The sequence below is a fragment of the Asterias rubens genome, chromosome 1 (genome assembly GCF_902459465.1).
Source record: "Asterias rubens chromosome 1, eAstRub1.3, whole genome shotgun sequence".
In the NCBI taxonomy this organism is placed as follows: Eukaryota; Metazoa; Echinodermata; class Asteroidea; order Forcipulatida; family Asteriidae; genus Asterias; species Asterias rubens.
In genome coordinates, this window is record NC_047062.1 from 15569994 (window position 1) to 15585934 (window position 15941).

General features: G+C 40.5%; 4 protein-coding genes across 8 annotated transcripts in view; 2 read left to right on the top strand and 2 right to left on the bottom strand.

The window, feature by feature from the left end:
- The window catches only part of LOC117298137 (prolyl-tRNA synthetase associated domain-containing protein 1-like), a 1615-nt gene extending 38 nt beyond the window's left edge, over positions 1-1577 (bottom strand). The window contains exons 1-3 of one of the 2 annotated variants that reach the window (XM_033781340.1): positions 1431-1577; positions 656-664; positions 1-523 (exon numbers count right to left, since the gene is read on the bottom strand). The exon at positions 1-523 is cut by the window's left edge and continues 38 nt beyond it. In XM_033781340.1, the coding sequence (XP_033637231.1) occupies positions 87-523; positions 656-664; positions 1431-1518 (534 nt within the window). In that variant the 5' untranslated portion in view covers positions 1519-1577 and the 3' untranslated portion in view covers positions 1-86. Of the gene's footprint in view, positions 524-655; positions 665-1427 lie in introns of both variants that reach the window. The other variant, XM_033781339.1, reaches the window with a different exon arrangement.
- A 969-nt stretch (positions 1578-2546) lies between these two features.
- Positions 2547-9752, top strand: LOC117301326 (proton-coupled folate transporter-like). 2 transcript variants are annotated; one of them, XM_033785238.1, is made up of 7 exons: positions 2547-2856; positions 4388-5422; positions 5935-6066; positions 6420-6503; positions 7504-7660; positions 8386-8449; positions 9232-9752. In XM_033785238.1, exons 2-7 carry the CDS (start codon positions 4429-4431, stop codon positions 9232-9234), a joined length of 1434 nt encoding a protein of 477 aa, XP_033641129.1. In that variant the 5' UTR covers positions 2547-2856; positions 4388-4428; the 3' UTR covers positions 9235-9752. The 2 variants fall into 2 exon arrangements, with proteins under 2 accessions (XP_033641129.1, XP_033641121.1); XM_033785230.1 differs by lacking the exon at positions 9232-9752 and having other exon boundaries at positions 8386-8956.
- An 831-nt stretch (positions 9753-10583) lies between these two features.
- On the bottom strand, positions 10584-14740 carry LOC117298256 (E2F-associated phosphoprotein-like). Of its 2 annotated transcripts, none has more exons than XM_033781513.1 (4): positions 14569-14740; positions 13635-13822; positions 12851-13009; positions 10584-12250 (listed from the first exon to the last, which is right to left on the bottom strand). In XM_033781513.1, the coding sequence occupies exons 1-4, from the start codon at positions 14652-14654 to the stop codon at positions 11688-11690; spliced, it is 996 nt and encodes a 331-aa protein (XP_033637404.1). In that variant the 5' UTR covers positions 14655-14740; the 3' UTR covers positions 10584-11687. The 2 variants fall into 2 exon arrangements, with proteins under 2 accessions (XP_033637404.1, XP_033637326.1); XM_033781435.1 differs by having other exon boundaries at positions 12851-13012.
- A 475-nt stretch (positions 14741-15215) lies between these two features.
- Positions 15216-15941, top strand: part of LOC117289616 (xanthine dehydrogenase/oxidase-like) — a 34401-nt gene continuing 33675 nt past the window's right edge. For both annotated transcript variants that reach the window (XM_033770831.1, XM_033770823.1), the window contains exon 1: positions 15216-15297. In XM_033770831.1, coding sequence (XP_033626722.1) covers positions 15244-15297 — 54 coding nt within the window. In that variant the 5' untranslated portion in view covers positions 15216-15243. The remainder of the gene's footprint in view (positions 15298-15941) is intronic.

The following is a 15941-nucleotide window of genomic DNA, read 5'->3' on the forward strand; positions in this document are numbered from 1 at the left end:
AGACAGTGGCCTTTCAACTTGTTCACCTGTGCACCTCCATCCATCTGGACATTATTGAGTGTGTTTCGTCAGGTCTCCACTCCAACTCATCCCATCTCCTCAAAGTTAACCATGATGACCTCGTGTCCGGTTTCTTTCACAAATTTCAAGAAATCTTCTGGTGACATTCCCGTGGTTGCTGAATTCACCATCGGATGGAAGAACACTCTCTCATGACCCCCCGTTATAAAATCGCTGTCGAGCAAGAACTTTACATCGTTACTTTCGTCATTGAAGAGGGCGTAGGGTGTGACACAGCCCTGGGCAACGCCCAGTTTGTCCTTTAAGATGCTCTCATCTGCCAGGCGGAGTCCCCCTGGGGCCCCTACCGTCTTGGCTAGGGTCGCCAAGTTGACTGGACGGTCGTGGCGGCAGGTCAAAAGCCAGAGGCCCTTTTTCTTTTTGTCTTTCATGAAAAGATTTTTGCCAACAGCTCCTGAGATATCTTTAAGATGGGGCATCATCGTTTCCACTGTAAAGACCTAAAGTGAAGATTCCATATAAAGAATAACAGTTTTGAAATTCAGACAAGACAGTGACACTGACAGCGTCTAGGGTCATCAACACCCAGCTGGACTAAGTATACAGGATGCTGAGTCCCATATACTTAGTCCAGCTGGGTGTTGATGACCCTAGCACTACAAAGGCTGAAGTTTCAATTGATCACACATTTTATTTAGTAAACTGACTAGGCAGTCGGGGGTGTCGTGTTCAAGCGGTTAAGACTCTAAAAGAACACCCCCGCCACCGAACTCAAGCTCTGACCTGTTCTACGAGTTCGTCAAGAGTCCCGACACTTGTGTCCTTAAGCAACACACTTAACCTGTGTTTGCCTTCATATGGGACAAAAAGCTGTAGTAGTAGGTCCCGTGTGTTGTTATTACAGCAACTATCAACGCACGTAAAAGACAGTTTAGACCCCAATATACACTTATATTCTTATCACAAACAGAAGGGCTGGTTCATCCTAGCCCACCTTGTTGAGCTGTTAATGACTCCGCTTTTAACATCGGTCTCATCACTGTCACCATTACAATGTAATGGTGACAGTGCAGTGATGAGACCGATGTTAAAAGCGGAGTCATTAACAGCTCAACAAGGTGGGCTAGGTTCATACCAGTGTGTCTGGCAGTGCGACTATCTTCTAAATCGTATGAAGGCTGCTTTTGAAAGTGAGAAGAACAGGAAGTTTAGGGATAGGCTGTAGTTTGTGTAACTTATAGTAACACATTATGATTTGGTAACCATGCATAAATGATAATCATAATGGATGGAGGAAAAAACTTTACATACTTTTAATTCCCTTCTCCGAAGGTAAGAAAAAAATTCAGTGGTTTTGGAGTTAATTAACGGCGGATAAATTGGTGGCTACGACCGGAAGATTACCCGTTCAATTGTTAACGTCTCTATATCGAGCTTTTTCAGTTCGTTTTCTAGCTCTTTTCGACCACCCTTCGTGCTACCGCATTCAGAAGCCATGACTTTTATTTTCTGTGTTGTTCAATATCAAGCTATCCCCGCATCTGTGGCGAGACACCTGTTGCATTTCACTTTTCATTTAAATTGCGCCCTCCATTGACCCTTCACACAATAAATATACCAGCGCCGCGGCGTCACGTCCTTACCATCAATCCACTGTCAATGAGAGCCACATTAATTACCGCTTGCCACGACGGGCGACGGACAACAAACAAACCAACATTATAAAAGAAATGTCATAACGGAGATATACATGTTCGCACGGAGGTAGAATCATAGTCGTGTTTACTGGGAGTAAACATATGGTTTATATTGATACTGGAAGTAGGCATACATACGAGACCCTCACCCCTTTCCATCACGCTTTTTCCCCCTCATTATCTCTCACAGTAATTAGGGGAGGGGTGGGGTTTGCTTCAGAGTGACTACGGCTATAAAGATGCGGCTGTGGATGATAGTGCCTTGATTTTTTCATCCTCATGCTTTGGACATCCTCATTCAAGGAAATTTCGCTTTCCACCGACACTGTGACAGAGAAACCGTCCAAAAGCTCAGATGCAGACTGAAAATGTGGAGGAGTAAAATTCCTCCACTGCAACCATCTGAAACTGAGCTACGTAAAGACAATAACAACTCAAAGTTTATAGCCTTGGTTCCAGACATTTTATAAGCTGTCACGTTTTTACCCTTCATATGCTACTACCATATGGAGGTAGAAATAAAATGGAAAGCCATAATGCAAAGCAAAAAAACAGATCACTACACTAGTGTTTGTTAACAATGTTACAAATATAGTATTCAAACATTGTATTGATTTTTGTTGTAAGCAACATTTGGCAGTCTAGACGTGTCTCTGCCAACCAAGGCGGTTTGTTTATCAACAAAAGACTAGTTCTAAACACATAAAGAACAGTTTTGCAAAGTCACGCAACGGTTCACAATGGTTTCATAATGGACTGCGACTGCAACAACACAATCGGTCTTCGGACATTGTGACGTTCATTAACGTTTGTCGTGGTATACGGCTCTCACGCGATTAATCTGGTCTCTCCATTTTGCTGACCAGTGGTGTAGTAGCAAGAGCAGCGCTGAAGAGTATAGTTGCGAGAGGGGAGGAAACGCTACATATCGCGTTGGAGAATTTGCAGACTTGTTCACAAGTCTACGGTAGTCATAATTGATTATTAAATAACAATGCACTTCATAAGGATTTGGCTGGCAATTTGATTATGATTGCTAGCAGGACAACTCATCATATGACTCACATTTGAGAGGGAGATCGACCATCGACCCAGTGCATATGGTTGCAGTGGCTGCTTAAAACACTGGTGAAAAGAGGTACGTTGACATAATGATAATGTTCCATTGTCTTTGCCATTGTCTTGATCAGCTATGGATAAGTCAGGATATCCTAAAGTTGGATCATGCCACACGTCCTGATGGGGGTGTGTCATCAACAATGCATGGGACAGTGTTTCTCAGTTACAGGGGGAGGGGGGGGGGGCAGGACGATACATTGAGAAGTTAGCAACCCATACGAAACATCATGGGGAAACATGCACAAAATGTGTCACTGAAATCAGTATTTGCTGACAACAATGGACAGTGCAACCATTGAGTAAGGACAGATCAAGGAAGAAATTTCATGCTAAGCAAGGTTTTGTACTAGGCAGCTCTATGAAATTGGGCCCTGCTTACTCTATGGTGCAACCATAGAGTAACAGGGACCAATTCAAACAGGTCCCTCTCGCTGCATGCATGACTGTGTGTGTGTTGCCGTGGCAGGTCCGACCTTGGAAAGCTCAGTTTTGTCATAATCTAAAGGAAGAAAATAGACCTACATATGATTGTGCATAAACAAAAATATGAGGTCATGGCCACGGCATGTAATGTGTCGTACCATACCACAGAGAGAGTTGACCAAAGGAACGACCAAAGATATATAGCATGCAGTTCCAAAGGCATAACGCGTGGACCGTTTTGGTGGTGGGGGGGGGGGGGGGGTCTGTCACTCCAGCTTATGCTAATAGATCATTATTGTGCATTATTGTACAGATTCGAACGGTTCTCCTATATATAGTGTTCATTTTGAAACCATAAAGGAATTCCTCCATGTTCAAACTAAGCGTCAAATTAGGGTTGACTCATGATAATCGAGTCAACCCACTTATTGGACTGGGTGCACATAGGATCATCCCCCGGAATTGATACATTTTTATTTTACTTTTTATGTATAGGCCTATAGGCCTAATGGAAACAAAGATCGACTCAACAAAATTAAAACAACAACAACAACAACATCAACAACAACAACAGCAACAATACCATGCAGTGGACACATATATTTTAATTTATTTGTATGTAAATTAATATCAACAAATATTATAGTACAATCATTATGTGCAAATATTTGGGACAGATAAAAGTCTTTTATAGTGTGATGGGAGTGTTACCAATGCTGGGTGAGTTTCATGCTCTTATTGACATCAGCCTAGTCTTGGCACAAGGCTAAAGTGTATGGCCCGCAAACGTTCGATTAAATATAGTCTACTTAGTTTATAGATTAAAAAAGAAAAACTTGATTAAGTCGTCATTAACCTTGGTCTTCAAAATAGTAAGTTATTAACTTTTCATTTTTCAAAACTGATTATCAAAACAAAAATATAAATTTCGTACAAACCGATATTCATTCGTTTGCAGCGAAATGCGTAGGAATATTTTCTTAAATTAGGATATAAATGTACCATCAGGTTGCAGTTCTTCTCATCAAAATAGTATTCGTCATAAATCATTGTTGGAGTCATTGTCAATCTATGCATCAGGTTCGAACTCATTGTAATGGTTTACGTTTGTTCTGTTCTTCTTTCAGGTTTTTTTTTAACACCAATAGTAGGTCAATACTACATCAAAATGAGTGAAATAAATGAGGTCGGAGAGTATGTTGAAGTTACCAGCGTCCTCCTTAAGCCGTCATTAACAAATCGCCAGCGGGCCCAGGCAAGATGGATAACAGTGGAACCGGTTATTTCATTTTCAATAATAGGTATCATAGTTTTGAGCCTGATACGACCTCTTTACATCAAAGACCGGATTCGCGAGTCGCACAACGTCACCGACATTGCCAATGTCACCGAGTGCGGTGCCCCGAATAGCACTGCTGACCCATTGGACGCCCAGATCCAGTCCGAGGTATCGCTATGGCTGCTGTATCTAAGCGGTGCATCAGGGATACCATCCATCATAACCACGCCTATTTACGGGACTATCAGCGATAGAGTCGGCAGAAAATTCTGCATGGCTGTTCCCATCGTCGGTCTTGTTCTACAGGAGGTTGTGTATTGTCTCACCATTTATTTCAGCCTGCCTTTGGAGGTTTTCCTCGCAGGAGAAGTCTTACAGGGTGTGACGGGGGGATTCGCACTGATGTTCTCGGGATGCATGTCCTACTTAACTGACTGCACCACCGTCAAACAGAGGACATTCCGAATCGTAATAGCCGAGATGCTGACTTATTTTCTGGCTGGGGTAGGGCAACTAGGTGAGGGGTATATCATTAGTTACTACGGCTACCTACTCCCACTATACATCGCATTTGGAGTCAATATCATTCTGATTCTGTACATCACAATTCCTCGAGTTTTGATTGAGACGATGGAAAAGGGAAGTCAAGCGGGCCGTATGGGATTCTTTGACATAGGGAGGAGCATCAAGAAACTAATAGCATTTAATGAGAACGGCCGTAGGTGGCAGCTATTGCTCCTTAATTTCTCGATCTTTACGAATTTGGTGGCGGTATTTGGACTTGCGTCGCTCCTCGTACTGTACGGCACTGCACAACCATTCTGCTGGTCTCCAGCCACGGCTGGCTTTGCTTCTGCTTTGTCCTTGTTAAGTATGTCCTTTGGTAAGTACATGTAGTTTCCTCGGCAAGCTATTGTAGTAAACAATTATGCATTTTGGGTTAAGACTTCGTCATTTCTATTTTTGTCTCTTCTGTTGCATCGGATGGTATTTTGTTACAAAATAATTAGTAGTAATAAAAAAAACGTGTTTCTGTCACTTTAACTGACAGGCTGTCTGACAGAAGTGTTAATATCAGAGACTTAAATGAAAATGGTAAAATTAGATCCCTTTGGAAATGTCTCAAAGTATTTCTTTTACTTGCCATATTTTGTTTTACGTTTCACTACAATTTTAAATGACTGTGTAATGTAAGAAATAAAGGTTTAGAGGGCACATTTTTTTTTGACGGCAGATTAAAAAAATAAAAATACTTTTGCCTTCCCCTGGAAGGCCTCTGCTTGGTATAATTTAGTGTAGACGTTAATATAAAACTATCCATCCGTGTGAACTCAAAATGAGAAAATCTATGCGAAGAGAAATCAAAAGTGTATTTTTTTAAAACTTCGTTTACAGGCATGTTGGTCGGCACAAAGCTCTTCTCGTTGTGTCTTGGCGATTACTGGCTCATACAGATTGGCTGCCTAAGCATGTTCTTAGCTCTGATTGGTGTAGCCGTCGCTCAGTCTTCGCTGGTCATCTTTATAGGTGAGTATGGTTCATTCGTCCAAAGAGGAGGCCAGGAAGCTAAAATGCGCATCGAAAAGCTGAACAAATGGGATTGGGAGGGGAGTACAAGTCCAAACGATTATTTTGTATACACAGTGTTAAATAAATGGACAGTCAGGGATTTTTAGTCTGAGCAACAGTCGAAGTTATTTTGAACACTAGAAGGAAGTTAAATTGTTTTGTTTTTTGTCAAAACGGCATGTTTTGGCGGTATCGTTGTTCATGATTCTTGATATTTCTTTGTTTGATACCAGTCTTGAAATATTCATATAGCTGTGCATAACATTTTGTTATTATTATGAATTGATTAACAAGCGTTCGATCTCTTGCAGGAATTGGCGCTGGTTTATTTCGGGGTATCCCCATTCCCGTTGCAAGGTCGGTCCTCTCTAAAATCACAAACCCAGATGAAACAGGTAAGATGGAGCGTCTCAAGTCAGAGGCACGTTCTAGAGGCAAATGAACGTTCCTGTCACGGTTACGATCCAGCCCATACGCACTTAAAATAATATTATATGAAGATTATATGAATCAAAGAAATGACGAAAAATCTGTAAGAATCCTGTAGAGGAATTCTATTTAAATACTAGAGGATTCTATAGACATTTCGCCTAGGCCCTTTAGATATGATTTTTTTGTAAGGGAGTGGAACGCCTGAACGTCCACTGACAGTGGATCGCGAGTCGCTAGAACGGTCCAGTGAAACGGACTCATGCGGTCCAACAAACTGTGGGAGTCGATTGACCCCCCACAGACGTCACTCCGTAATCTTTCGATCGTCGCGATGGCCTCTCCGCGATTTTGTCATCCTGTTCTCGGTACACAGTATTCAGCACAAAGCTTCCGTTTCCTACTTGAATAATTAGCCCGAAATAAGCCAAAAGTGATGACGTCACCTAGAAACCGTACACCATTTTCTGACGTTCACATGCACGTTTTTGCTCGCGTAACGTGCAAGTGAACGTTAGGTTTAGCTGCACGTTACGCGAGCAAAAACGTGCCCGTGAACGTCAGAAAATGGTGTACGGTTTCTAGGTGACGTCACCACTTTGGGCTTATTTCGTGCTCACGTCTGCACGTACGTACCTGACGGGAGAAAATGGTAATTTCACGTATTCTTAAAACGTGAGATTTTTACAACAAATATTTTGTCTGACGTTCACGTTCGAGATCGCGTAATGTGCAGCTAAACCTCCCTTATAAAGTCCCAGCCCTGTGACTTCATGCCCAGCCGGCCAGAGGTGATTCATGCCCAGACGGCGCCACTTAAACTTTGGTGTGATCCCTGGTTATCGCCAGCTTAACTGTTGAAATGCGTTCTAGCAAAATTGAGGTCTCAAAAAAAAAATGCTGTTCTACACGATCAATGTATACATCACTAAGGATTTTGTTTTGTTTGTGGTCATTTTTTTGCAGGGGCAATGTTTGCAATTGTCGCCTGCCTTGAGAGCATAGCCACCCTCATATCCGTCCAGGTCGCATCCGGTTTGTATGCTGCAACTGTATCTTTTCTACCACCGTTGACCTTCTATGCCTATGCTGGATTCTGTTGCGTTCCTGCTGGTATCACAATGTAAGAAAGTTTGGAATGTTTCCGTATCCTGTCACAACTTTTTCATTCCTTATGAAATAAAATAGTAATGGATTTAATACTCAAATGAGATAATGAGTGAAAAAAGTGGTGGCAAGAAACGGAAAGTTATCCCATGTCAAATAAAAGATCCTTCATTTGCAACAAAATACGATAATAATGCGAATTTATAAGTCTTGGCTCTCTCTTGAAGGAGTTGTTTTAAAATAAGCTGGGGGTATTGGATTAAATTCTTTGATATTTCTTTTGTTTCTCTCAAAGTGTTCATCAAGAAAGTTTGCAAAACACATATAGTCATCGATGGACAGACGGTTTGTCGGTCACAGTTCGTTGCACATCTTGCACCTAAGCCGGCGGCGGCGGTTGACGACAACGAGGGGGTTGTGACGATGGGATTATTACGTTTGTAACAATAATCCAATGTGAATTTATGCGAACAAGTTTGCGCGTGAAATAATTTTCGTGGTCAGAGATTTAAAAACTCAAGCAGTGCACATGGTGCGTAGGAAAAGTTCGGCAGAATGAATGGCAGTGGTCATTTTCCAGCCCAACTTTAAAATCACCCCTTGCGACCCCAAACCTGAGTGTTGCAAATTGAGTTTACGGACAAACTATTGCTGTGATACAGAAATATTTATGTGGGTTTAAAAAATAAATAGATTGGCTATAAATTCAGTGTATTTTGTTTTGTCTCCTTCACATTACAGAGCTCTGCAGATCTTCTGGCCACGGAGGAACGAATACACACCACTTGAACCCATTGACATGCTTGTAAACTAACATTGTTTTATTTGAATAATTTACATTTCGTGGTTACTAACAATGAGTTATATAAAAAACTCCACTTCAATAAGTGTTACCCCAATATACAAAAGGGACATTATTAATTACAACATTCTCATTCTCGCGCGTGAATAATTATACACTTCATTTCTTTTCATGAACAAAACGTTTGTTTTGTGTTCCAGACACTGACCACCATTTTGTTATTGTCAGACCTTAGTAGAACAACATTTATAACAGGATAAACCAAAACGTACCCCTAATAAAATCATGTAAATAATTTGCTATAGGAATTATCAAAGGCACTGGTTACGTTTGGTAATTGTCAAAGACAAGTATTATCACTTCATGTTTCCCAACATAATGCACAAAATAACAAACCTTTGGAATCAATTGCCAAAGTTCAAGAGATAAATGACAGAATTAAAACCCACACAAATTTGTAAGTTATCAGATACCCAATAAAAGGCTTTAGGGCTTAAGTGTTTTAGTAATATTTTGAGTGACAAATTAACAAAATTACAAATCTTTCTCAAAAACTATACATGTACGTTACTTCAGCATGGCGCCATTTCTCACAATGTTTTATACTACCAACAGCTCCTCATTGCTTGTTACCAAGTAAGTTTTTATGCTAACAATTATTTTGAGTAGTGCCTAGTGTCTTTAACTGCTTCCGTTTGTCTCGAGTGTCAGCCATTGATTCATCAGTAAATTGTCTAATTTTGTAGAATTTGTAATCCAGTATCAATGTTTGTTCCTTTTTGCAGTGAAGACCACACCCGTTGTTTTGTAAGGCAGGTTCTTCCAGCATGTACCGGTAACATTTATTAAAAGAGCAATAACTACAGCTGTATTCTGAATGTTTAAATAGCTTGTTCAAAAAAGAACAGCAATAATAATTCCAGCGGGCACCAGCACTGAATACTAATCCACTGCACTAAATGTAACACCCAACTACTACTGACATGTTCGCCATTGTCGAAAAAAAAAAAACAGATTTGAAATTAATACAAGGGCATGTCAGACGTGCAACTTTGTAAATTGCGAATAGAAACAAAAAAGTTAATGGCCAACCACACAAAACTTTATAAATTTCTCCCCCAAATTGTTGATGGTATTGTTTTCAAAACAAGGGGCACTCATCAGCTGAAAGGTTGCCCGTGTGGTAATTCTAGAAGCTGATTTTTTGCTTGCTTATAATGTAAGGTTGTTCAGCACCTCCGCCTCACTTAGGCATAACAAACACACGTCATGTTGGCGTAACAGGCCCCCCCCAAAAAAAAAAACACAAAAAAAACAGGGTAGGTAGATAGGGATTAATTTTGGTTTCCCCCCTCCCAGCAACGGAAATGACATGTTTTCAATTGTTTAAACCGGTAGTATACATGATAACAAAAGAAAACAAGGATACACACAACAAATAGTACATTTTTAAACTCTTTATAACATTTACTTTATTTTTATGTCTTTAATAGATTTTAATCATTAAATTTTTTCCCTTGAAAAAATAAAAATACCCAGGGTCGGCCGTATTTTTAGGGTAGGTCGGGTTACGCCAACATAGCATTTGTTTGAATGCCTTATCATACACAAAAACAATGGCACCTTGATAACAGTGGCTGTGGTTTATTTCTCTGCCTTTCATCTCTGTTGACCCCAGAAACAGACCAGGCATTAAAGAACTGGCTTGTCTTTCCCTAGCCCTGGCGGCCTTACACTTTCGTATTGTACTACAGTGTACAGAGGAAGAGTCCTTTATAGGGCTAGTCTTTCCCTAACTGATTGCAGGGGTTTTCCCAGTTATTTTTTTCCTCCCACAACACTCATTTTGTGTGATAAGCCCACTCTTCTCCTACCTCTTCAGTCTCCTGACTATGACTAGAGCAAGCTAGTCGAAACGTTGAGACCAATTCAGAACTGACTCCGCGGCAGAACAGTTAGTTACAATCTTATAAGCTAAAGTAGTAGTCCAGTCTATTTTCTATACCATCCACCCTGGTAATAGTTAAAAAGCAGGACAGTTCTTTTCAGAACTGAGAAGTCTCCCGAACCTCCGATTATCTACTCCGCGGCAGTAGAATAAACAAGACAGTTCTCTAAGAACAAACTCTACCTGGCAAGTAGATACACACATGGTGTTACCGCAAACCAAATATCGATACCTCACCATGCTATGCCTCAAATCCTATAAACACTCGTTCTACTATTCACTTTGTTATAAGTGCAAATGGATAAGTAACAAAATAAAATAACTAAAATAAAATAAATCATGTGAGTGAATCCACTCTTATATGGACTTAGAAATAGTTATTTGGAGCGTTACCATGAGTAATCTAAAGGTGGTTGTGGCTAGTTGAATCGGGTAACTACAATTCTGCATTTTAGCTTTGAAAAAAATCAAAAGGGTCCTCAATGGTTCAAGCTAATTTTAGTGGTTTTTAATCATTATATTCATATGGTGTTTGGTGTATTTTGTACTTAACTATGAACATTTTGTTTAATAATGATAGTAAGAACCCAGGTTTAAAGTATACCTTTGGTTTTTGGAAACGTTTGATTGTTTTAATCCTGTATAAATGTATACAATAAAACTCATGCCAACAATCTGGAGCAGTTATGTTCACGCAGGAAGACTAGTCCGTTATTAGAATACACAATTTATGCAGAAACGTTTCTCAGATTGACATATTTTTGAATCCCTCTCTGGAAGTACCTCAAGAAAATACAGAATGACTTTTTATATTTTCTTAATAAAGTTACAGTTCTCAGGGAATCTCAATAGTATCTCTCTAAAGCAGTATTCAAATTATATTTTGTGATATATTTAAATTCTTCGTGTATTTATCACTTGCTAATAAAAAGAACGATGCAACAAAAACACTGTGTGTCTTGTCTGTGACTTATTTTAGCCAGCCAGAAAAATTTGCAGAATTTTGATCATACTATGGCAATTCTAAGCTAATTGTGCAATGTAGAAATCTGTTTATATAGGTGTGTAAGGGAAGAATGCCTAGCAACATGGAGTACCACGCGCACAATCAAGAATTCCCTGCTAACCCGTGAAATACAATTGACCATAAGTGCAGAATTCCCTGCAGAGTCATGAAATTGGGCCCTGGTTTCCTAAATCTTTTGCTCTAGTAGTTTTTAATGGTAGAAAATTGGGCCCAGCTCATCATGAAGCCAAGCACAATTTCGTTTTCACCTGTACTGATAAAGGGCTTCAGGATAAGCTTGTAAGCACATTAAAGAAATGATACACTTCATCGCTGTCGAACACGGCAACTTCTGTGTTGCACTTACTGCAACGTACAGGATGAAAATACTCCTGTTGATCCCCGCTGCTGCCGTTTGTCGCTGTCGATGGTGATGATGCGTCGGCTCTCTCCATCTGCATCTTATGTTTCTTCCTCCACTTCCGTCCCATCTTCTGCGGGACGCTGTACTTGAGACGCTCGGCACGGATAATGCTGCAGTTGAGGACGAACATTGCACGGTACTGGTGCGTGTACAGTTCATGACGCTGGCAATCCAAGCACAGCGTTGTTAAACACGCGGGACAGTTTAATACGGCGTCACTCTGTGGAATGGAGCTGTCTTTGATCTTCCTACCGTCAGGGGAACTATCATTGCTCATGTCCGGTGCGGCCGTTCCATTGGCACTCTGGTTGGGGTAGTACTTCTGACGTTGTTTGTTGACCCATTCTTGGTTTTGATCATCGATATCCGGGTCATATAGTAGTTCATCGTTGGTTAGTACACGGTGCTTCTGACGTCGCTTTTTGCCTGCAAAACATAATCGACATTAATTTGATGAGTTCCTGAAATAGAATTAAAATTTGTATATTTATATTTTTACTTATTTATAAAAATCAAATAATAAACCACAAGGGAAACTGACTGGGTACATTTTATACATGATTTTGGGTTGAACAAAGAAAAATTTACTAGAGCAGGATTTGAACCAACGACCTCCGGTTTAACGTGCCGGCGCTTTACCAACTGAGCTATCTAGCCCTATGTTGGCTGTCTCCCTATTTAGTCAATATCTTTGTTCGGGGGTGCCTGTCAGAAGCTATTCAACCGCAAACTGCAGTGTAGCCAGGGATCACACCCAGGGATCACACCCAGAATCTTTACTTATTTATAAACATATATATTTATAAATTTGATCGATTGATACATTTCTATGTGGGGGGCGGGGGGGAACATTTAGGAAAAGGCAACATATTGGTGCAAGTATGAACAAAGTCAGGCCAAAGCTATTTTCTCTAAAGCATGATTTGAACCTGCGACCTCTGGGTTCACATACTGCTCTAATTGGGTCATTGAAATGTTGAGCACTTAAAACAATAGTACAAAACAAGCACAAAATGGTTTTCTTACTTTGCTTGGATGTGCTGGCTTCTTCTTTCTCATCATCGGAATCAAAGTAGATGTCGCTATAGAAATCTTCCTCTGGAGGAGCCTCTTTGCTTGTTGGTTGGCTCTTGTCTTGATTACTGGGCGGCTGGCTGCAAGATGCCTGGTTTGATCCGACACTCTCTGCTGAACAGTCATATACATGGATTGAGGTAAGAATCACAATATTTGATGTGTTCTCTGTCTCAAGCTTAAAGGCAAAGTGTGCCATGAGTTACTTTATAGCTGATAAGTTTGGTGCGTATAGGAGGGATCTTTAGTAGGGCCGATACTTTATAGAGACAACAGAGGTAACTACCACAGATGCCCCTGGTAACTGCCTAGGTGCCCCTTGAAATGCTCCGGTAGAAAATCTAAATTTTCTTATCAAACAAGGCCTGTATGATTCGTTTTTGAAAGGGCAAGGGCACCAAGGCATTTTCTATAGTCAAAGGGCAACCTTTATAAGGAAATATCTTCTGGAGCATTTCAAGGGCACCAAGGCAATGACCAGGGGGCATGAAGGCAACCGCCTTCAATGCTTCCATGAAGTATCAGGCCTGCCTTGTCATTGCCTGGATGCCCATTTAAATGCTCCAATAGGAATTTACAAATCTTTTATACAAAAGAGAAAATACCTTGGTCTTCTTGCCCTTTCAAACAAACATATGTAGCATCAGGCCTGCTGTAGCTTATGACAAAAGGGGGTTAGGGTTCAATGGAAGCTGTCAATCATAGCGGGGGATAGAGTAACTTGGTCAGTACCCACCAGCTGCACTGGTAAACTGCTGCTGCTCATGTTGTCTCATAGTCTCATCTAGCTCTTTATCCATTTCTTTGTCGAACTCATCCTCGCTTGATTCTGACATCTCCAAGCTGCCTCGACTGATGCTTCTAGTCAGCTTTCTCTTCTGCTTCATCGTCCCATGGAGGAGAATTTCAAGCTCATCTTCAGAGCTGATAAATATTAATAATAATAATAAATTATTGTAATAATGTTAAGTGTTTATATAGATAACTCCTTTACAAATATATAAAAGTGCTGAATAACCTTAGTGCTGAACAGGACTTAAGAAAAGAAACAAAGTACAAAGACAGGGGATGTAAGAAAAAATGGCTGCTGTGAAGTAGTACAAAGCCTTAATTTCTGAACTAAATAACGAATGGGGGCTACTTTTCTAGAGGGTGACATTTAGCTGGGGGCGTCATTGTCACTCAGCAGGGGGCAACATTGGCTAGGCTAGGGGCGGCATTGTTAACTAACACTACAGGGCGACATTTGTCAGGCATGTCACTTTGTCAGGAGGCAAGCAGTTTAGTTTAGGCTCAATGGTTAAGGCTTAGGGGTAGGGGGGTGACGGAAAAGTTTCCGTATGGCGCCACCACTTTTTCACTCGATATGAAATAATATACTTTAGTATCTAATTTACGTTTACCTCAATGAGATATCCATTTTTGTAAAAATGAATGAAAGGTGGAGGCGCCATACGGAAAGTTACCCAAACAAATTAGTGGTGCACAATTTTGTTTTTGAAAAGTTTTGTTTACCTAAAAACTATCAACAATAATGCATTTTTACTATCAAATTCAAAAACTATCATCAACAACACTCAACACTAACATAACAGTCAATTCAATTATTACAAACATTAATTAAACAAAACAAACGTATCTATCTAGAAATATTAATTATTAAATATTACCTGTCTTTCCCACGTTCCTGGTCACTGTCATCTTCGATGATATCATACTCACATAAACCTCGATTGAGGTTACTGAGAAAACTCATGTCTCGAGGGAGAAGTTCTTCGAACTTTTGTTTATAATTTCAAGTTTAACGTGCGGCGCGTCTTACTCTATGGATGGTGTGACTAAAATAGCTGTTGCCCATCTACATGGCAGTATCTTAATACGCAGTGAGACGTCGGGGTTAAAACCTGTTAATAAACGGACTTCGAAATTCGACCTCGTTTCTGGGTCACTGAACACAGTCCACGTACACGTTGCTAGTCTTAGTTCAAGACGCTGCTGTCTTTATAGTCTGTAGTAAATAGGGTGCCAAAAATTGAACATAAAGCTGAAACACATTGTGTGTATCATATTCACAGACATAATGCACCTTTATGTCGCTGGTCATATTATTCTATTTTGCTGTTGGCGATAAACCCACAGACATAAAGAACCTCAATGGGTTGAGAGCGCGACCTCTTGTGGCGATGGATTTAACATTGGGGTTTTGAATAAAGACTACACAGTGTTTTTCAGAATTTTGCGCTGTGTGTATGCGCGCGCATATCATACGACGATTGTACACAATTAATAGTACACACACAACAAACATCGTCCTGAGTGCAGCAGTGAAGTACGTGTCTTTGAAGATGGCTGCACAGGAAAAGTCTGATGTTCTGGTGTTCTTTTGTAACGGAAAAAAGGTAAAAATAGTTGAATGTGACTTTTTCTATTGAATTATCTGCTCTGCTGAGTACTTACTGCTGAGTTTAAACTATTTTAAATACAAGTTTTAACTTACCGTCTAACTCAATTAGAATAATATGGCCTACACATTTATGATTTTATTTGAACTTACTTGCAACTTACTTGAATCCACCGACGCCATCACACAACTTGGTAGGAGACGGTGGTTCTGCTTACTGGGGCAGACAGCTTAGATAAGCTTATGTAGAGCCCCCCGACGTTCTTTAGGAATTTATCCACATGTCCCTTGAAAATGTTCACACTTGAAGCTTCAATTGCTTTTCGAGGGAGAATGTTCCAGTAGTTGACCGCTCTCTGGGTAAACCAGAACTTCCTGAGGTTGAGGTTGGATCTTGATTTGTACAGTTTAAGTTGGTGACCCCTGTGCTGCACGGTTGACAAATCAAAGAAATGTTCAGGGTTCAAGCCCTCAAGGCCCCTAAGTATCTTAAAGGTCTCGATAAGATCTCCTCGCAGCCTCCTGCACTCCAGGGTGGTCAATTTCACTTCCCTGAGTCTGTGAACGTAGTCTAGACTCTAGGTGAGATAGACCTCCAACCAATCATTCGCAATGCTCTCTTTTGCACTCTTTCTATTAGGT